The sequence below is a fragment of the Bactrocera tryoni genome, chromosome 5 (genome assembly GCF_016617805.1).
Source record: "Bactrocera tryoni isolate S06 chromosome 5, CSIRO_BtryS06_freeze2, whole genome shotgun sequence".
Classification (NCBI taxonomy): domain Eukaryota; kingdom Metazoa; phylum Arthropoda; class Insecta; order Diptera; family Tephritidae; genus Bactrocera; species Bactrocera tryoni.
In genome coordinates this window covers 7,102,829-7,126,426 of record NC_052503.1, presented here as the reverse complement: position 1 = coordinate 7,126,426, position 23,598 = coordinate 7,102,829, and the positions used below count along the sequence as shown (strand labels likewise).

The window sequence follows — 23,598 nt, the reverse complement described above, 5'->3', positions numbered from 1 at the left end:
CTAAGTATACACTCTTTCTTTTCACCTATCGCATGAAATTTGTAGCACCACTCTTTGGTCTTCTGCTCTTTCTCGGTGCTTTGTCTCGTCCATCCCTTAAAATAGTGGCTCACGAGTTGTGATCACGGCTTTCCACGTCTGCTGCTGGCATAAAAACATATTCTTCAGTTGCACACACACAGACACAAGCGTACTTTTCTATTGGAATTGTATGCCATAGTAATTGGAAAGTGTTTTTCTGGCGGAAACCAAGTTTATGTTGCACACGCGCTCTCTCTCTCCCTCTCTTTCGTTTACTCGCTTCCAGTTGCATTCATTCGCCGCGGTTGGGTGACGCGCTGCTTTTTCCCTATTTTTCATGTTTTTCGCGTCCCGGCGTGTAGTTTGAAAACCGCTTTGGACCGTCGCGCAACATATTACGGATAAGTGCACAACTCGTTTGGGGAATCGCGCTTTGGTACAGCTGGATTTCATTGATTGCATGAATTTGAAGTGAAATATTTGGATTATTTCAAAGTTGCTTGTGCAGTGTTTATGAAAACAACAAATAAATATTATTTACATTTGTGAACTAATATTTATTGGAAAGTTATATCGAACGAAAGTTTCGAGCAAACGTTTGAAAATCGAAAAACAAAATACATATCCAATAAAGAAAGGATAACAAACATCATAAGTGATTTTTATTGGTGATTTCATCATTACGGCAAGTGAAAAATAGTTCTTTTTTGAAAAGGCAAAAAGTTCGAAACGAGCGGATGCTGTGTGTCGTGGAAGTCTGCAGGATATGCAATTGAATTTGGATAAAATTTGACTGAATGTACGTATGACTTTACCTTTGAACCTGATATGTGTATGTATGTGTTTAGTTTACATACATGTTTGTATATAATAAATAGTAATGTGTTAAATAATTATGTGATGATGGATTTCACAATATTTTTTTTATAAGCAGAATTACATTTCGTCGCCTAAAATGCAAAATAATGTAACAAAACTTTTCATAAGTTTGCAGGGGAAGGAAAAACTATATAATAGAAACCACTCATATTGAAACAAAATTTAAGTTTTGGCTATAAAGTGATTGTAAAATGGATATACATATATTGGTTATATCTGAGAGCGGAAGCTAAAAAGTTTATGTCACATATATTTTATTTAGGCTTTTTTATGATACGTTGTTTTGTATTTTGGGTGACGATTTGTACATATGTATGTTTTTAAATTTTTGTGATTTTATATAGCACTATTTTCGTAAATGTGAATAAAACTGCTAAAAATACACAGTAGTTGGCAATAGGGCAGATAAGAGTTATTTGCAATAAATTATAATTCTTTTAATTAAAAAAAATCGAAACGAAACGAAATCATTTATATACATTTATACTGTTATTCATATAATATTCAATGCAGTGAAAATTTTATTTACGAATAAAGGCGAAAACGTTTTTGTCGGTATAAGAATCCAAGAGATTGTACTTGAGCTTTAATTTTGAATATGTTCATACAAATACATAAATTTCATTGGAAAAAATAAAGAATTTAAAGCTGCTTTCTTAATGTCTGCTTACCAGCCTTGCTGTCCAGTTAATAGAGTTGTCCGCTTAATAGATTGTACGTAATAAACATCAATAATGTGCATGGTTAATGGAGATGTCCGCTTAATAGAGCGTCCATTTAATAGAGCTTTCACTGTATTTTTTATTTATGAATTGTTTTTGCTATCGTATCTTCTAAGTTGGCTCGAACTGGACATACATACTTGTAGTGTGCTAGATTTTACTAAAATCGGTTCAGTAGTTTAGGAGTCCACCGCGCACAAACAACGTGACACGTAATTTTTATATGTATATAAAGATAAAAATTAGTTAGTGTAAAACCCTTATCCGATGCTTCAGTCAATTTATTGTTCAAACAATCTATTTTTCAAACACTTTGTGCTTATAAATCAGTTTGAAATTAGTTGTCAATTATTATCTTAATGCGGTTGAGCGCCATTAACTTTTATTATTCTCAAAAATATTCTTATGCTTCTGTACAGCATTATCTAGAACTCGTCTTAGATATATAGGAACTTCGCAGTTCAAGGAACTAGGTGCAGTATCAAAATTAGAGACCAGTCGCTCTTAAAGTCCATTAATATCTTTAAAACGATCAAGTTTACGAACAAATCGTTATAGATATTTTGAAAAGCATTCATTTTCTACGAAACCTCTGAAGCAAAATATTTGTTTCAACTAAATAGAAGCAAGATATGAATACCTGTTAATAATGAAAAAAAAAATAAACGAAACTAAAATGGAGGACCTAACTATTACAGTTAAGATCTCATACTTGTAGAGATTTTCATAAATGTGGCTAAAAACATATTTTTCAGAGTACAATGCAAAACAAAAATGTTTACTCCCACCCTAACACCGTTTTCAACTAAAATGTAGTTAAACGATATTTAGTAACTTCGAAAAACTCAAACCATTGCATATTTTTATTATTATATTTTTTTCAAAAATAACTGTATTGTACAACAAATAGAGTCTACTGCATTTGTAACTGCCACATGCACGAGGCATTGCGTTACCTCGGGCACATGCGTGTGGATGTGTTAAATTTGATTGATTTGACTGCCAACCAACACAACAGTTAACAATTTTCTTTAAGGTATTTGGTTAAAAAGAAAGTGATTAAAAACACTAACCACTGTCTTTAGGGCAGCAGGCAGTAGCATTGTTTACCAAGCGCTCTGCAGGCGCCAGCTTCGAAATCTTAATCAGCTGCATTAATTAAAGGTGCACAACAAGCAGTTTACTTGTATGTGTAAGTATTTCAATACTTTTCCAACGCTTTGTTTCTATTTTTACATTTTTTACTATTTTTTTAGCGTTACATAAATCAGTAAGGCCTCCCCTCAGCGCAAATCATTAATCTTAGTCTAACAAAGGCAACAAATTTAACCAAAAAAAAACTCAACAACTTAAAAAATGTTAAAATCATTAACCACTCCAACTTGGCTTGATGGGTAGGTGAAAATTGTACAAACCGTCAAGCTAACCAACATTAATGACATGGTTTTGTACTTTTGGTGGCAACTGTTGCACGCGCAGCTGCATGCTCGCGGCGAAGAAGCAGCGAAGCCTAACTTCCGCTAAGTCAACTACTAACTACCACAACTGCTAGTACAGCACAACAAAAACGCCCATTTTCAGTTTGAATTTCGAAATTTCTATGATTTATTGCTGTACTTATAAAGATGAAAACACATACATACATACATATGTGTGTGAATATGTTGGGGCACATAAATATATGCTGCATGGCGGCGACCCTAATTTCGGAAACAAACAATACATTTGGAAAACTTTTCGGCTCAAGTGTGCGCTTTCTGGATTTCCAGCACGGGCTGGCTTTGTTTACATGCAAATGAAGTGGCTCGCGGAAAGCGCCGCACCAATAATGCCATCAACGGCAAGGCGCTCGACAATTCGGGTGTGAATACTCTATTGGCCTGACGGCTTGACGGCTCTTTCCGCTCGTTCACTTTTCAATCTGTATTCTTACAATTGCAGAAAGACGTATGTATGTGTGTGTGTCTGTTAAGGCAATTAATACAAAATAACAGAATTCTGTAAAGCAAAAAAGCACTTCTCCTTTGACAGCGTGAGCTGCAATTGCGTTTCCCCTACTTGAGAGCGCATTTTCCCGCCTTCACTTCAAAACGTCGTGTCCGTTTTAGGCAACAACAATGTAAACAAAATTCCAATGAAAAATGTGATCTTCGCTTTTCGATTCGATAAACAAAACACAACAATTTCAACACTTTTCCGAAAAGCCACGCAACAAAAAACTCGCGACAACAACCAACACCCCTACTCAATGTAAACAATTTTTTTTGTTTACAAACACTTTTTTGTGAAAGACATTATGAGCGCGTTGCAGCTGCACGCCGCTAGAAGGCAGCGATCGAATGTAGGGCTGCGTCTATATTCTCAAAAGATAGCCATCGCACGTAACCAAGCCGAAGACACACATACGGTACACATACATGTGCACACGTCAATGCGTATTATGTGTTTCTCAAAAGTTGCTCTTGTTGCAACAAGGTCTTGGCCACACTTTAGCTGCTCTTTCGCCTGAGCTATTTTTTATGTCTTCGTTTTTTCTTCGAAAATTTTGTTGGCCTGGGTCAAATGTTTAACTTCTTTTCGTTTGTTTGCATTTCCGCTATAAATCTGTTGATTTATGTGTGTGTGTGTGTGTGTGTGTGTGCAACGCTTCGCTGGCGGCAATTAAATGTCGCAATAATCGCGCGGCGCAGGGTCCACAGAATCGGTTGGAACTGTGGGTTTTTATCTAGCGGGTACTTACCTCTAAACAAACACGCACGCACTTATGTATGTATATGTGTGTATGTGTGTGACGCGCACCTTTGCTTGCTCTTTGCATAGTTGGAGTATCCATAGACAGCTGCAGCTATCTCTCTGTGGCATCACGCATAATTTACAATGTTTGTTGTAGCGCCATGTTGCACGCGTGAACTCACGTGTATCTGCGTTTTTATGTTGCAAGCACTGTACCCCTTCGTAGTTTATTTGTTGGAAACCTTGAAGGTGTACTGAAAGTGGCTATGTATGTGTGTGTGTGTGAGCGCCCGCTTGGCACTTAGCACTGTTGACATTGACGCTGATAAATGTGTGCAATGTTGTTGCTGCTTGTGCCTAATCACATTTAAGAGAGAATATTAGACGTTTATATCTTAGCACTTACTTGCTCTCGCTGCATATTTACAAATTGCTTTTAAGAGAAGAAACGTTATCTTCCAAAAATCGAGTATTCTATTATGGGTTTACATGGGTTTACGAGCTTCGAAAAGTCGAATTTTTTATTATCTTATTAAATTCTACAACACGTTTAGAATATTGTTCTAAATTTTCAAGTGAATTCGAGTAATAGATTCGGAGATTCAGCCTTGAGAACTTGTGCGCTCGAGGCTAGCTATGCTAAGTGCGCCATCTTTAAACGCGTTCTTCTGTGTATTTGAAGTCGGTTGGCACAATTTCTCGAGAACTACTTAACCGATATTCATAAAAGTTTATGAAGGTCTTTGAGATACAATTCTTAAACCTTGGATGAAGGATTTTTTTCCAATTACAACTATTTGGAAAAAAAACTGTGCCGAAACTGTGGACTGAAATTTTCATTTTTTTTATTAAAATGTCTGCCAAAAGTCAAATTTTTAGTCCTTTTTCCCCTGATCTAAGTTCTAAGTTAAGGTTTCAACTAAAACAAGCAGTTTTTTACTTTAGATGATACTGTAAGCATTTTTCTCCTAGCGGTCCCGTGAAATGGCGTTGCAATGGCCGAGTTTAAAATATTTTGGTCCAAAAATTTCAGAATTTTTTTGTTAATAGTGTATGTTTGTAACAATAGAAAAATCTATTAAAAAAATTAATTTTTTATATGAGAAAAAAGATTTTGAAAAAATGCTGTTTTTTAGGAGAAAACCCATGTAACCCCTTAACATTATTTGCTTAGCATCTAGCAACAAACTTTGTAGCCATCGTCGAACTTTTCGAAAAATCATCGTCAGAAATCATAATGTAAAACATATTTTTATGTTGCCTACATTTCAGCGCGAATATTAAAAATCAACTTATTTCCATGAAAGTCGAAAGACCTGCTTGAAAAAAAGTACGAAATAATTACTTACAAATAAAATCTTCAATAGATTTACAAAGCGAAGGCGAGATAAAAAATATTTTCAATAAACAACAAAGTTTACCCATCAAATACATATGTTTATGAACCTCAATTCCCATGCTGTAAATATAAGTTAAATAATGAAGGAGATGGACGAAACCACAGCACACGCCCACATACTTTTTATGAATGCTGCGCCACTTTAAGTTAAACCCTTCTATTTTTGCTTCTTTCTTTTTTCTATTTTTTTCTAAACATCACAGAGGGAAAAATAGAATTCTGGCAAACCTCAAGTACTCCAAAAGCAAGCTTGTAGGCGCTAGAACACTTCAGCTAGCGCGTGGGCTTCGCCACTTAAAACTCGATAACAAAATAAACATGCTGAGATTGTTTGGGAAAACTCTTTTTATTGCTGCTCGTTAAATCTTGTTTTGCATCTGAGCGAAAAGTTCACATCTATGATTTGGAAGTACATCACCACAAAGCATTAAACAAAACGAGCTTCAATTAATACCGACCGAAAAAAACGCCAATGTAAAAATTCTGGCCAGCGCTGAGTGGTAAGACCCTTCATAACGCTTACAAATTCTGTGAAAATATTTTTTTTTTATTTATGTTTTTAATTTTGATTTTTTGTTGTACACGTTCTAATGAACTTAATTTGTTGCTGTTCGTTGCCGTGCACTTCAGCCTGCGAGTCACCGAAAAAGCAAAACGAGCACAAAACCCAAACCCATTATGATAGGGCTACTGGCCATCAGTCAATGCAGCAGCTAAAGCCACCTTTTCGGCCATCAACGTCGTCGAGGTCGGCCCACTCATTCCCTTTAAGCACTCGAAGGTACTTCACCGGTTGCGGCGGCCAGCCGACCACTGCAGAGTGGGCAGTTAAAATGTTGGTCTGGCAACCGCAGCGTACAGGCTGGGGCAGCTAGCAGCACAGAGCAACTCGAACTGCTTTAGAACATTTGTAACCGTGTGTTTGTGTGTGTGTGTGTTGGTTCTTTATGAATAGCGCAGATGAGGAAGCAGTTAGCTTCTTCCCCCTTCATGGAGCGTTGACGTTGGTCATTAGCGGTGCGAATAGAAAAACTCAATTACAAGAATATTAATTTGTGTGGCTGGGATTTTGCGTTTAAAAACATATGTACATATGTACATATGTATGTAGCTACAAGGGTTTTTATTTTCATAATACTCAGGGTTTACATACACACACACACATAGATATACATTTCTGCATATTTATGCAGATCAAAGTGAGCTACTGGCGCTAATCGCCGGCAATTATTGTAATGTAACGGCGAATTCGTTGCTCGCTGAGATGCTGCAATACAGTTTTGTTATGATTGTTGTAGTAAGTATTAAAACGAAAGGGCAAACGATTTGAAAGTAACCGCAATGAATTAGATGTAACCAATGCCGACTGCAATCAAAATCAGTCAGTCATTATGAGGAAATGTGGAAATGTGGAAATTTGGTTAATTTTTCATGTTTTACTTCTCTAATTATTTCTTTCATTATAAATTTCGAATAAATTGGTCTTTAAGTAGCGCCTTTCAAAATATTTCGAAATTGTCTGCTTTTTTTGATTGACTTATTCAAGGCTTTTGATAAATGTGGAAACTTCAATATCTCCGCTTTTGTTAAATACAAATGCGTGTGTGTGTGTGTGTACGTGCAATCGGGTTTTGTGTGCCAGCAATTTCCCGGAAATATGCTTAGAGCATAAAAGTAATTGGCTACAAGAAATGGAAAATGCATGCACACACACACACACGTACACAAGCATGCATATTTTATATGCGAAAATCGACACGTGACTGATTACCTAGAGATAATGGACTGCCAGCGGCCGACAGCCAGCGCTTGAGCGTCTGTAATGCTTATGCACACTTGCACTTACATACAGACACATACGGTTCGAGGCCAATTTTCTGGCAATTCAAAACGTTAGGCAATTTAAAACCCAATTTATTCGGCGTGTGCCAAATCTCTCCGGCAACGGGCATTATTTGCATAATAACTTCATTACAATGCATGCATTTCAAGAGTTTTTGCATATACAGGCATACATTTATGAAGGAACAAATTAAAAAATCTCCAAAATATCAAAAATTAAAAAATAATAGTGTTTTTAAGGGGTTATATGAGTTTCGTGAAGCAAAAAACGGACTGTTTCCAAAAAACTTTTTCATACAAAATTTGAATAGAATATTGGTAGTCGAAAAAGTCTTTTCGTATTTTGTCAATTGATGTCGTTGCAGTGTCTAGTGATACCAATCACATTGTGTCATGCCATATAGTGTTGAAAAGATCAGATTTTATGAAATTTACCAAAAAGAGTGAAATGAAGAATGCCATCGAAGCCACCAATGAAATTTGTGAAGCTTATGGAGATGTATCAGTTCGTGTAGCACAACAATCGTTCGCTCGCTTCCATTCAGGAAATTTCGATGTGAAAGATGCACCTCGACCTATCGTTGAAAAAGTCGATGAAATTATGGAAAAGATTAATTGGAACCATCACATAAGCAGCCATGATATAGCTAAGGTACTTAACATTCATCATCAAACGATTTTGAACCATTTAAAAAAGGCTGGCTACTAAAAGAAGCTCGATGTTTGGGTACCACATAAATTGTCTATGAAAAATTTAATGGACCGCATTAACATCTGATATTCTTTGTGGAAATGAAATGAAATCGAATCATTTCTGAAGCGAATGATAACAGAAGACGAATAGAGGATCAAATACGACAATAATGTGCGAAAAAGATCATGGTCCAAGCGTCGTGAAGTTCAACAAATGGTCGCAAAGCCAGGATTGACGCCTCGAAAGGTTATGCTGAAAGTTTGGTGGGATTGGAAAGGAATCATTTGATTGATTCTATCATTTTACAGTCAACAACTGATGAGATTGAAGCAAGCAATTGAAAAATAACGGTCAGAACTGATCAACGGAAAGGACTTTGTCTTCCATCAGGACAACGCTAGACCACACATCTTTGAAGACTCGGCAAAAACTGGAAAAGTTTGGCTGGGAAGTTTTAGAGCATCCACAATATAGCCCTGACTTTGCATCATTGGACTACCATTTGCTTCGGTCAGTGCAGAACTCCCTTAATGGAGTAAAGTTGGTTTCAAGAGAAGCTTGTGTAAATTATTTGTCGCAGTTTTCAACCGAGAAACCAGAATACACTGGTGGAAAAATGTCTTTAGAGGAAAAGTGGCAAAAGTGGTTGACCAAAATGGTACATATTTGGTTCATTAAAGTTCATTATAAATATAAAAAAAATAAGTTGAAGTTTGATTGGAAATACGAAAAGACTTTTTCGACTACCAATATAATTCTTTTGAACCAGCATTAGACGCTTGCCTTTTCAGAAAGGAATTTTCTGTGAACCTCCACTATTTGAGCAAGAGACATGGCTCGCCATACATTCTTATTGTTTTCTGCTCTGCAACTTTAATAACTGTACCAAACATTTTACTACAACTCACACATACATACATCATTACATACACACCTCCAATATGTTTATTGCCATTTAACTGGAGACACGAAAAAATGTCTGACAAAAGTAAGTGCAAAGCTGGCGCCGCACGTTTTTCTAAGTGTGACATATCGTGCAGCGTCTGGCGACGAACAACCAAAAACTAAGTGCATTTGCCACGCTCAGGAAGCGAGCAACCAGCCAAACAGAGTCGCACTCCAACACACGTCGCGCACACAACACACACTAAACCCATCTGCCAATATTTCAGTAACGCGACGGAGCTTGCCTCCACTGGCACTGGCGTCTAGCGCCAATAGTTTAAGTTTTGTGGTTTTGTTTGCATTTAAATTGATGTTTGACACTGTTTTGATTGTCTGGCGGCGCCCTCCACAAATAGCTGCAATTGCCAGCGGTGCTTTGTCGCTAATGCGAGTGTAAGTCGGGGTTTACCGCCAGCGCTTTAGCTTTATGAAGACCCTGTATGAATTTTGCATTGCTTTTTGTAAAATATTTGTTCTCTAATGATTAGTTTATTGTGCGAGGGGGCATTTATATGATTTTCAAAGGTATGGCAAATACCGTTAGGATCGGAAAGAACCTTTTCGAGCCGTTTTATACCAACTGAGGCTCAAGACAAGGTGACTCCCTATCATGGGACTTCTTCAATCTACTGCTGAAGAAAATAGTTCTGAAGAAGATGCAGCAAAGTAGTCAGTGTGTAGGCCATCGAAGAGAAACCAACAAGTCTTGGTGTTTCAAAATTTTCCTACAGGGCATGTACCCACACATAGTATGTACGTGTTTCTGCATTGTGTCTGATAATGGCTTTTAATTTGTTATAAATTACAGTCGCATTATTTCAAATAAAGCCGTGGGTGGTCGTACGTGCGGAGTCTTCCATCTGAAGAAAAGCTTTTTAAAAAAAAGAACTCTATACATTCAGAGTGCCTACACGCAGAAATTAGTTGCCTCCAAATTGCTGTGCGCTTTGTGTGTTTCTGCTGAGTACATTAATTTAATCGCGCCGCAATTGAAGTGTGTTTTTGTTGTTGTTTGCGTTTGTTCCAATTGCAGCCAGTCCACAATACAACAATTAATTTTTACGATACCTTGCTGCACCATTTACTCATACATCAATGCCTGCATGCGAGCATAAATATCGCGTGTTCACCTGACGGAGCCGTCGCAACTGCTGTTATTATTTTGTTGTTGTTTTGCATTTCACTTTTTGTAGTATTCTGAGGTATCCAACCGCCTTGAGGCCGTTGACCCGGCCGCTCCTTTATTTATATCCTTTAATGGATTTTATTTGAAATGCTACAACACATATTTGTTGTAAGAGCATAAACTCGTAAGCATAAATTCGCGGCCCCCATGGGCTCAGTTCCCTCCTAGAGTAGAGTAAGTGCAATTTCCTGCCGCGCGATTTTGCCACATTTTTCAAATTGCTGCACCAGTGCGTTTTTAATAAATTATATGCCGCCATGTGTCCTGAGAGCGAAAGAGAGCGCTGCCGCTGCAAGATTGTGGCGTATTTGCGGGGCTTATGCGCTCCACTTCACACCCACATTCAAATCCGTTGTTATTCACTACTTCCCTATTGACAATTCACAGTCTGCTGTCGGCCGTTTGCAGGCCCCACCACGGTTTATGGTTGTAGGCGCATACGCCGGCCATAAAGTAACTCGCTTTGTGGCGTGGCATGCTTCACTGCAGCACAGACATGAAGCGACAAGGCTCGTACTGGAAACGGAAATATATAAAGGTCTGGTTGGCGTATTATATATAGTAGATATGTATTTATGGTATATATATGAAGCCGACTGGCCTGGTTGTTGCACTTTTATGTGCGTGTCCATACAGCGTCTAGGGGGGACAACAGGAATTATGGATTATTATTATTGTTTTTCGAAACGCACAGTTTGTTGTTGTTGGTGTGCATGTGTCACCATTGCGATCATTATCGCCTCACTATAATTATTTAGTAGAATTGTTGAATTCATGCCGTTGCTTACCAGGCTTTACTGGTTTATAACAGTAATTGCAGTTGCAATATTAAAAGTATTCTCCCTAAAGCCTGAAATGGCGTCACAGCGCACGCCAGTTACTTGATAATTTTGCTTTCCTCTCACATTCCCATATGTCTTTAACGGTATAGTGTAGCTTTACATACATATTCTTTAATGTACTCTTCTCTCAAATCAATTTCAATCCCATAACAAAATTACCTATAAATTTTAAAGCTTCAGAAATCAGTTATTCTTCTTCTTTCTTGATGAAATCAGTTACTTGACTCAATAATATAAAAAACCCATAAATTCAGTACGATAGTTAACCCCAATAGCGCCTGCTTCTATTTTCTTCTTCACGCTTTAACCCTTATTCGACCGCTTCAAATAGCCAATCAACAGTTTTTCTTTAATTTCCGGCCTCTGACGCCTTTCCAATATTTCAGTGACCCTTTTCTTGAATTGTTTGTTAAATTTTATGTTCACCATAATGGCAGGCAATTAAACTGATTATCTAAACCCGTTAAACACTATTTATGTAGTCTACATTTAGGCGCAGCTACCGTATGTTACACTTTTCGGCAGGACATTAATGTGAGTTGTGGTCCCTTTTTGGCTTTTCGGGGTGACTTATTCGTTGGGCTTGTGCCGCACCACCTGCGGTTTACAAATTGCCTTATTATCTAAAATAGTCTAATAGTTATTTCTACTTAAATTTACTTTTAATTTGGAAGCATACACTGGAAAAAATATAGTTCCTTTGTCAAGATAAACGACGAGTGTCGTGAATATAATAAAATATAATAAAAAAAAAATTGTTGTTAGACAAACTTCGCATAATTCCTTAATAATAAAATTTGTATTATCTAAAATATTTTAATAATTTAAAATATTGGGCAGTCGAAAAAGTATTTTCGTATTTTGTCAATAAATGTCGTTGCAGTCGTATATCTCCAGTGCCATCAATCACATTGTGTGAGATTTCAAACTTCTTTTAAACAAAAAAAATTAAATTCGGTTAAGTTTAAAAAAGTTACAGCTGTTCAAAAATGAGTGAAAGTAATGAAGAAATTCACTATATTTTGAAATTTTTGTATAAAAAGGGAAGAATGTCACGCAAACCACCAATGAAATTTGTGAAGTTTCGGAGACGATGCTGTATTAGTTCGTATAGCACAACAATGGTTCGCTCGCTTTCGTTCTGGAAATTTCGATGTGAAAGATGCACCTCGCTCTGGTCGACCTATCGTTGAAAAGGTCGATGAAATTATGGAAAAGACTAACCAGGACCGTCACATAAGCAACCATGACATCGCTAAGGAACATAACATCCATCATCAAACGGTTTTGAACCATTTAAAAAAGACTGGCTACAAAAAGAAGCTCGATGTTGGGTACCACATGAGTTGGCTGTGAAAAATTTAATGGACCGAATTAACATCTGCGAATCTTTGCAAAAACGAAGTGAAATCGAACTATTTCTGAAACGAATGGTAACAGGAGACGAAAAGTGGATCAAATACGACAATAATGTGCGAAAAAGATCATGGTCCAAGCGTGGTAAAGCTCAACAAATGGTCGCAAAGCCCGGATTGACGCCTCGAAAGGTTATGCTGAGTGTTTGGTGGGATTGGAAAGGAATCGTCCAATATGAGCTGCTCAAGCCTGGTCGAACGAATGATTCAATATTTAACTGTCAACAACTGATGAGATTGAAGCAAGCCATCGAAACAAACGGACAACGCTAAACCGCACACATCTTTGAAGACTCAGCAAAAACTGGGAGACCTTGGCTGGGAAATTTTGATGCATTCACCATATAGCCCTGACCTTGCACCACCGGACTACCATTTGCTTCGGTCAATGCAATACTCCGTTCATGGAGTAAGATTGGCTTCATGAGCAGCGTGTGAAACTGACTTGTCGCAGTTTTTCGCCGAGAAACCAGGAAAGTTTTACACTAATTGAATAATGTCTTTTGCGGAAAAATGGTCGACCAAAATGGTACATATTTGGTTCATTACAGTTCATTATAAATATAAACAAGTTGAAGTTTGATTAGAAATACGAAAAGACTTTTTCGACTACATAATATATCCTTTTTTAAATATAATAATGCATACAAAGAAATATGAAAATATAATTTTTAATGTTCTTTGATGTCAAAATGACACAACCAAAATTAGTTTAATTTCTCGCAGTGTAAATAATGTGCCACATATGTATGTCCACTCTTCAGCATGCTTCTTCTGCTACCTGCGAATGTCGACATGTGTGAATTTTCTGTTGTGTCATAAAACAATAACACTTTTTAGACAATGCCGCCGCTGGCTGTCTCTCAAAACGCATTTTCCTCACGTGCAGCGCGGCGGCAGTGTGAATTTGATAGACGACCCTCGCTGCTCGGCCTCCGCTTACTGCACACGAATGTGTGTCCACTGTTTGCGGGTGGTAGCTGCGTGCCGAGAGCACCGAATTTCGTCAATTTTTCATTGCATCGCATGTTCAACACACGTTTTTTAATTACGCTTCCGCAACTATTTTTTGTCTAGTTTTAATTTATTTCCTGACTGACGCCGACAAATTACGAACCACAATGGCTACTCACGCACCCTTCACAACCGAAAAAGCGAGGGGAAACTAAAGCACATTGCAATTGAGGTGAACAGTGGCGAGAGTTAAGATTCAGAGGTGTTATTTTGATTAGCTAAAGCGGGCTTTCGTGATATTCGGTTATTTTAAAGTTTGTTTTTATTGTTTCTATGTATGTGTGCGACGCTTAAGTGCTTCAATTAAGTGCGAGACTAGTACTAGGCGTATGCTAATTACGTTTTCCAGTTTGTCTGCATGTGTTTTCGCTGTTGCGTGCACTGTCTCTGAAAAGTGGTGCCAGAGTTCACTTCCTCCCACTGTCCACTGGTCTTCACACAAGCGGTTAAGTACTGCCAACAATTTGCAGGTCATTTGTGCAAGCGTTCTCAGCAGCGTCATCATCGACGCCATTAAACAATTGAGCTAAATATAGCAGAGTTGTGTGACCCAGTCTATTTTTAACATTCTAATGCTAGAGTTGCTCATCTCTTCGTGATGAATTATCTTAAAGACATCACTTGCCATTAATTTGTCGTAATTAAAGTTGCAGCGTCGTAATTACTTCGCATAAACCAACATACATATTCATCAAATGTATTCACAGTGTCCTCTCGGCGGCTTAGTCAGTCTAAGATGTTGTAACTTGCTTTGAAATGTATAATATTGGCGCTTTTCTAGATGTTTGGCCCAGCATTATAGCCATGTTTCTCAAGGTACGGTCTACCAGGCAATATATTAGAAAGTTCTACAAGCCTCCTCCATGTTACAGCTTTCCTTTCACTAGTAATTTTGATGGTAACGCAATCGGAGCCTGCTGTTATGAAGATAAGTTCCAAATGTTGGGTAGTCGAAAAACTATTTTCGTAATTCTATTTAAACTTCAACTTATTTTTTTATATTTATAATGAACTTTAATGAACCAAATATGTACCATTTTGGTCGACCACTTTTGCCATTTTTCCGCTAGAGACATTATTTCATTAGTGTAAAACTTCCCTGGTTACTCGGCGAAAAACTGCGACAAGTTATTTTCACAGGCTTCTCTTGAAGCCAACTTTACTCCATTAAGGAAGCTCTGCATCGACCGAGTTAAATAGTAGTCCGATGGTGCAAGGTCAGGGCTATATGGTGAATGCGTCAAAACTTTCAAGCCAAGCTCTCCCAGTTTTTTGCCGAGTCATCAAAAATGTGTGTGTGTTTTAGCGTTGTCCTGCTTTCAGGACCCTTTCTGTTGGTCAGTTCTGGCCATTTTTTTCTATTGTTTGCTTCAATCTCATCACTTGTTGAGAGTAAAATGGAGAATCAATCGTTCAATTAGGCTGGAGCAGCTCATGGTGGATGATTCCTTTCCAATCCTACCAAACCTTTCAGCATAACCTTTCGAGACGTCAATCCCGTCTTTGCGACCATTTGTTGAGCTTCACCACGCTTGGACCATGATCCTTTTCGCTCATTATTGTCGTGTTTGATCCACTTTTCTTCTCCTGTTACCATTCGTTTCTGAAATGGTTCGATTTCACTTCGTTTTAGCAAATAATAAATTTTTCATAGACAATTCATGTGCTTCCCAAACATCGAGCTTCTGTTTGTAGCCAAGCTTTTTTAAATGGTTCAAAACCGTTTGATGATGAATGTTAAGTTCCTTAGCTTGTCATAGCTGCTCACGCGACGGTCCTGGTCAATCTTGTCCATAATTTCATCGACTTTTTCAACGATAGGTCGACCAGAGCGAGGTGCATCTTTCACATCGAAATTTCCAGAACGGAAGCGAGCGAACCATTGTTGTGCTACACGAACTGATACAGCATCGTCTCCGTAAACTTCACAAATTTCATTGGTGGTTTGCGTGGAATTTTTCCCTGGAGATGTACAACTGCAACGACATCTATTGACAAAATACGAAAAGACTTTCTCGACTACCAATATGTGAATACATTCCAAAACTAAGCTTTATGGATTCGATACTGCTCCAATCTTAGAACGTCTTGCCGTTTTTGGAATCCATCCATCCATCTAACTTATAATACAAAACAACTTTCTTAGGAGAATGAAAATGAAATGCTCCCAATTTTTCGCCGGTCTACTGTACGTTGGTATCAAAGACTTTTGTCACAGTTTTTCGCAACATGAATTTGTAAATTGCACAAACAGACGAACTTTCATGGATTTAATTGCAATTGCAAATGTTGCTCGTGCGCAACAGTCTTCCAGCGACAATAGATGCGTCTGCTTAGCGCCGTTTGCGGGCCTTTGTGACTCTACTGCGTGTGCCTCAGATGATTATTCGTGCTTTCCGCCTTCTTTGCTGTCAGCTCAGATGTGCAAAAGTATGTAAATTGTGTTGCTGTTGTTGCATTGTGTCGCTGGCACAGTGCATGTTGCATAATTACTCTGCTGACCCTAATCGCGCTCCAAATAGACGCGCTTACTGCGTCGCACAAATATCTCTGGCAAAGCTGGCGGCAGCAGAAATAAAAACAACCATCACATGAAAAGCAAACGCTATGCGAACTGTTACTGTCATGTAATTAAAGCAACAACAACAAGGAATTACGTGCACTTTCAACTCTAATTCCTTGCGTTGCAGCGGCACGCAACGGCATTTCGGGCGCGCATTGTTTGTGATGCAACTACTTGTTGTTGTTTTTTTTTTTCATTTTCCAACTAATACGCCATGAATCGGCTTCCACATGGCGAGCAGAAGTGGCACATTCCGCGCTGGTGCCGCCATAGCCAGCGAATTTTTGCTGTTTTTGTTGTTGTACGCTGCTCTTAATGCCTGCCGCCTGCTTGCCAGTGTCATCCGGGCGCGCCACGCACCAATTCCTCAACACGCATTTTCAAATATTAAAGCACACATACACACACACATATTGATGCAACATATGTAAATCTCTTAATTTCCTCATTGCACGCATGCAACGGCGCGGCTGTCTCTGTGTGTGTATGTGTGCTGATGATGCGCTCACCCGTTTGCGCCAGCAAGCGCGATTAGGACACAGATTAAGACACCAGCGATTGAACTTTAAGTTCAAATTTAATGGCATTTGCCGAGCGACTGATTCGGGCGTTGACAACGCGTTGTGGCAACATTCGTGGCAAGCGGCTGCTCCAGCGGGATCCGGCGCGTTCCGTTGGGCCGAGCGCTGGCAGCTTAGTGGTGTCGGTGCCAGATGACCTTACGAACCCTGCTTTTGAAGTGTGTTTGTATTGTTTGTTGTAATCTCAACGGTTACTTTGTGTGCCGCTTGTAATGCCTCATAATCTTTCGTTAGAATATCAGCCGCCGTTGTTGTTGTAGTCATGTTAAATTCGAAAAATATTGAAATTATTTCCCTCCTCTTTTTGGTGGAATGTCTATGCTCCGAGTATTTATTGGATCTGATTTGAGTTCTTGACACTTTTACACACACACAGGCATTGAGGACAGCATTCATATTTGTGTGTATGTACATATTTGTATGTGTGAGTTACAATCGCTGATCTGTATCAAATATGATGCTTCAATGAATGTGTCGCACACACACACACTCTTTAAATTGAAATATTTTCCAATTTCTAATCAATTTTCAAATTTCACAAGTTCTGGGGGTTTACTTGAAAGTGTTTCAGCTTTGACACTTCGCAGACTTTATGACTTGAAATCTTTTGTTGAGTTGCAACTCCAAAAATCTGTTTAATATCGGATTTATGGAAAATGTTCCTCGAGAGCTTTAATGTATGCAAAGGTATACGAAGAGACACATTCCGACACAAAAGAGAGAGAGCTTTCACCCAGAAAAAAAACACGGCTCGGTGTGGTTGTGAGCCGGTGGAATCATCGGTCCATATTTCTTCAAAAATGATGCCGGTGAGAACGTAACTGCCAAAGGCGACCGTTATTGCACCATCATAACCAACTATTTCATGCCTGAAATTGAAGCTCGTGATCTCACAACTTCCCACACATTCCCCATTAAATTTGAAGTTTTTGTGTTTTTTCTTTAAAAAAGTGGGGAACTTGGAAACGAAGCTGCAAAAGAGCATTTTACAACATCAAAGATACCTAAGACCTTGTCTTTGTTTAAGCAAGCCGAAAACTTTAATTCGCATTCTAGTATTTTTGGGTTGGCAGTTTAAGTGAATTCATTGATCATCATAACTACTTATGTTATTCACAAATTTCTGCGAAAGTAGATTGAGTAATATGAGAGAACAGCCTTAGTAAACTTGTTGATGCTTTCGCACTGTGTTAACTGGGAAGTTCAGACAATAACAGCACTACTTCACAGAGTTTATTTTCTTCATTCATTAAATATTCTCTAACCGCACACTTCGATTTCAGTATGATATTCTGCTCACCGAGCCTCTTTCTTTTCGGTGAGCCTATGTTATTCGGAGGAAAGAAGCTTCTGAATTTATCATGGAAATACCATAAAGGTATACACAAATTTCTATTACATTAGTACTACTTCTTCTGCTGAGATATCCAAATATCCAAACCACATCGACTACTAGCACTATCACTTGAAACTCGGTTGTTACTCTTCGAATATACAAACATACAAAAAATATAGCTCGCGAATTCATAAGATTTCATTTTGAACTGGATACGTGCGTAAAAATTATGAAATTCGAAGCTGAACACGAAATACATTTTCAATGAAAAGGGAAAATGCGCCGTCTCCAACAGACACAAACACAGAAGTACACACACATCAGTGCAAGACTCGGTTAGGTTCTTTCCATTGTTCGAGAGTTGAAAATTTCATGCTCGTGATTTTTGCGGCATTTCTACCCTTGATCGCCACAGGCAGGCACAACAGCTACCAACGCGAAATTTGAAGCCATAAAGCCAAGTCGCATTCGGTTGATGGCGGTTGACTATATGGTACATATACATATATATTGTAAATGTACAGATGTATGTAAGTATGTATATGTTGACTAACTGAGCTCCTGACTTGACTGCCTGCCGTCTTAACGTTCGAGTGTCGTCTACTGAGCGCGCTACCTACCTTCAGGTTACGTTTACCAAAACGTCAAACCTTCGCAAATGACAGGGAAAACCAATGAAGGAATTTTCTTTTTGAATGTTTGAAATTTTCGCAACGGAAAACTACGCGCTTGCAACTTCTCGCTTTCAAATGCCTTGTTTTTTGTCTTTTCGCTACCTGAGTGAAAGGTAAGCGCAAAGGACATAAACAATTGTTGTTTTCGGTGGTAAACGAGTGAGCCTGTGTGGCGGATTATGTGTATCCTGTTGAACTAAGAGCAGCTCTTTCGGTGCTGCTTGCCTTTGTAATGAAAAAAGAAACATTCCCTGAAAGAGGATTTGAAAGGATCAACGGCGAATGCTAAGCAGTCTTGCAGGCGCTTTTATAAACAGAGGTTGTGCTGTGCGCGTCTTCGTGTCGTCATTAGTGATATATTTATTGAAGACATTGCTAATTTAGTGTGATTTTAACGAAAGTTTCATAAAAAAACTGTATAAATAATTTACATACATACATATATGTAAAGGTGTGTTAAAAATTAATTAGAAAATAATCAAACAATAAAGAAAAAAAATTTCAAAGAGGTTGATACTCCCGCGCTCATCTGTGAGGATTTTAAAAGTAAATAAAAACATTGTGAAAGGTGAACATCATTCTTTGGCGGCCATTTTTTATTTTAATTAATGAGTAGTGAGTTTTGAATTTCTTTTAGGCAATTGGCAGGTTGGTTTTTAAATGTTTTCGAAAAACAGCTGATTTGGTTTTGTTGTTTAAATAACAGTAAAAAACACTAATTTCTGCCCATAAGACCAGTTTTTGAGAATATAATACGGATCACTCTCAATGAAATAGTAAATAATGTATTATCATTGCTTGTTACTTTCAGATATTTTCCATAAAACCGACGTACGAACTCAAGAGACTTGCGAAACCCGCCAAATTTTAACTCAACTCTCACCAACTCACATTCAAACAACCCTCGTTTAGATATTTATAAAAAATCGGCAGCATAAGCACCGATAACACACAGAAAGATCAGCGAACAGCAGCACAAAGAATGGGCGAGTTGGAAGAGAAGGAGACAGGACCATCAGAAACTACACCACAACAAGAGGCAGTTGACGAACCGAAAGAGACCGACAAAATGCTCGACAAAAAAGAGGATGCCGATGGCGCTGAGCAGCAAACAGAAAATGTCGGCGCAAAAGACAAGAATCCAAGTCCAAACACGGAGAAGAAAAAGGCTGCCAACTCAAAACCAACAACGCCAACACCCAGTACTAAAAAGTCGCCAACTCAATCGGTGGAAAAGCTTTCCGCTGGAGCTGACGCTGAAGCACAGCCTGTGAAGGCGAATGGTGGTAGTGGTGAGGAGATAATTGACATACCGGACGCCGCTAAGACTGAAGAGGGCGATGAAAAGAAGATCTCCACTGAAGATCGTGAGGTCAAACCGATGAAGATACCGATTGGTGGCTTGAAATTGCCCGGTTTCTTTATGAAAAACAAACCCAAGGCTGATGGTGACGGCGCTGATGGCGAACTTTTGGAGCGCGAAAATAAAGATGAAGTGCCAACCGAAGCGGCAAACGGCGAGGGTAAACCGAAGAAAGAGGAAAAGCCGCGTAGTAATTTTGGTGAGCGCTTGCGCAACTTTTTCGTGCGCAAACCGGCTGCCGAAAAGCAACAGAACAAACAAACAGCAAATGGCGATGCCGATGCGAAGAGTGGTGAGTTTGCAGCACAAAAGATGGTATTTAGTTTCGCTTAATAAATAAATATATATTTTTCTTTATGATCTTTAGAAGCTACCGCTGAGGCAGCAGCTGCTGATGGTGAGACAAACAATGCATCGGATGCGGTACCACAGAAACGCGGTCTTTTGAATGCCATCAAATTGCCGATTGCCAATATGATACCGAGAAAGCGGACGGATGACGATGTGGAACTGGGTATGGGCAAAGCAGGACTCGCCTCAATGGAGACGCTCGATGACTCGTTGAAAGATCAAGATTGTGTTGATAAAGCGCCCGCTAAGAACAATGGCACCGAAGATCCTGTAAAACTGAAGAAGACCCCAAGTGGTGAAATTAAACTGGAGGGAACGGAAGAGGTGAGTAATCGATATAATGCACAATGCGAATGCATTTTAATGTGTTTCAAAAATATACAACTCACAGTATGATGCTAAGTAAAATATGTTTGGTTTATAGAAATCTCCCGAGGAGCCTGAAGCACCAATTTCTTTCGCCGAACGCTTGCTTTCGTACCGCTGTTCCCCGGATGATGGTCTGATCGTGCTCGGTGTTCTGCTTTTCATCGTGCTCATTGGTGTGATCGGCTATGTTCTTTCGTTGGAGACACTCACCTCACCGCCAGTACGTGAGGGACGTTTCATGGACGCCGTTACTGGTTGTGGCATGGTTGAGGGACTCCAAGAGGATGGCGCGTTCGCATTCCGTGGCATACCATATGCCCTACCACCCGTAAACGAACAACGTTGGCGTCCTGCGCAGCCGATTGGCGGCATCGATGATTGCTGGAATGGCACCCTGAAAGCGCACAATGTGAGCAATTACTGCACACAACGATTGGGCAACGGTACGATTGTGGGCGATGAAGACTGTCTGTACTTAGACGTTGTGACGCCACATGTGCGTTACAACAGTCCAGTACCGGTTATTGTGTTGATCGGTGCCGAGACATTAACTGGCCCATCACCTGGTGTTCTCCGACCATCGGCACGCTATTCACGCTCACATGACGTTGTGTTTGTGCGTCCGAACTTCCGTTTGGGTGCATTTGGTTTCCTTGCATTGGACGCGCTCACCAAAGACGCCTATCCACGTACTTCGGGCAACTATGCACTCTCCGACATCATTGCCGCGCTAAGGTGGGTTCAACTGAACATCGCGCATTTCGGTGGTGATCCCAAAGCTGTGACTTTACTTGGTCATCGCGCTGGTGGTACGCTTGTTTCCGCACTTGTAACCTCTAACAAGATCGAAGGTCTTTACAAGAACGCTTGGGTTTCATCATCGTCGGCCATTTTCCCTGGCAAGCCTTTGGAGGAGTCGGAAAAGCGCAATGAACAATTTGCCAAGTCATTAGATTGCGCCGACATCAATTGCTTACGCAGCTCAACGACCGAGCAAATTTGGGCCGCCACACCAGACACCTGGTTGCACTTCCCTGCAGACATACCAACCACAGACGAAAATCCCAGTACGCATCATGAATGGCTTGTGTTGGATGGCAGCTTCCTGCAACGTCACCCCGCCGACGCCTGGAAAGAAGAGCATACCGGCCAACCGAAACTCGTCATGGGCACAACAGCGCATGAAGCACACAGCGAGCAGCTGCGTCAACGCCACGCCAACTGGACTGCCGAAGAGGTACGCGCATTCATTGCAGCCTCGAAAATTGGCGCACTCAATCTAACCGACGAAGCCATACGACTCTACAACGCGACAAACTACCGCAACTTAATCGCCATGATTACCGACATACGCACCATCTGCCCACTCTTGACCAATGCGCGTCTGCAACCATCTGTGCCGTTCTATGTGGTGCAGCAAGGTGAGGGTGAGAATCAGTTGGCCACCGTCGATACAGACGTGCTCGCCATACTCGGGCGCTACGAGCCGCATACAGCCGAGCAGCGACGATTCATGTCGTCCATGCAACAGCTGTTCTACTACTACATCTCACACGGAACCGTACCTCAATATGACCCAAGTCGACGAGTGCTGAATATCGCGCAGGACCCTTTGCCACAGCAAGATCACCCGAACTGTAATTTCTGGATTAGCCACGATATTGTGCCGCGCTATGCACGTGTCGACTAAGCGGGTCGACCAAAGGGCGGAGTGACGAGTAACGAAGTATAAGCCGATGTGTTAAGTGAACGAGTAGCAGTGTGCGTGGCTGTGGACTTAGAGCGAAATAAATGATGCGACAGCAGCAAGAGAAAATGGGAGCCGTGCAGAGTCTAGCGTAGCAACGCATCGACGTTTCATACACAGACTTACACACACACACACACATAAACGAATGCATTTATACGAACTAAACAAGTTGAATGACAAGCAGCAGCTCCCAAACAACCCACAACAACCATATAAAGTATAAAGAAAAGACGGACACTCATAGGCGTGCATGGGAAGAATCTAAAAACACAGTGAAAGGTATATGTTGCGTGGCGCATGTTTTCTCTGGCGCTTTATATACCGACTTTATATGAAATTTTTACAACAATTTCTTCTTTTTATACAATTTTTTTTACTCAAAACAAAAACAAAGAAAAGAATGCGGAAGTTTGTTTGTTTTTTAGTTTTTTTTATGCGTAAATAATATGAATTATTAATTATTGAGAATTAATAAAAACACTTAGTGGCTAAGCAATGCTAGTTTTTATATGTAAATTTAATTTAAATAATAAATGAAATTAAATTAAGAGTTAATAAAATTAAATTTATTTTTAAATTTAAACGAAATCATTTGCAGCGAACGCGGTTTCTAAATTCATTGATTCGAATCTTTGTGGCGACACTACCACATACATAAGTTTAAAGTATGATTTTTATACAATATATACATACATATGTGTAAGTCCGTATTTTATGTAAATTTAGCGTAAACACCAACACAAAACATAAACATACACACACAAACTCACTCATATACATACAAAATGCAAATACGAATAAATTAAAATAAAAATGTGTAAAAATTACTTGAGAAGTGAAAAACCAAAACAAACATGCATTTCCTTATTTCCTCCCTCAACACACACACACACATACTTGCACAAACAGTTTGAATACT

At 39.4% G+C, this 23,598-nt stretch overlaps 1 protein-coding gene across 2 annotated transcripts; it reads left to right on the top strand.

The window, feature by feature from the left end:
• Positions 1-411: 411 nt before the first annotated feature.
• On the top strand, positions 412-23,435 carry LOC120777337 (neurotactin). 2 transcript variants are annotated; one of them, XM_040108581.1, is made up of 4 exons: positions 412-820; positions 19,658-20,501; positions 20,577-20,884; positions 20,985-23,435. In XM_040108581.1, the coding sequence occupies exons 2-4, from the start codon at positions 19,829-19,831 to the stop codon at positions 22,617-22,619; spliced, it is 2,616 nt and encodes an 871-aa protein (XP_039964515.1). In that variant the 5' UTR covers positions 412-820; positions 19,658-19,828; the 3' UTR covers positions 22,620-23,435. The 2 variants fall into 2 exon arrangements, with proteins under 2 accessions (XP_039964515.1, XP_039964516.1); XM_040108582.1 differs by lacking the exon at positions 412-820 and adding an exon at positions 6,195-6,254.
• The last annotated feature ends 163 nt before the right edge of the window (positions 23,436-23,598 follow it).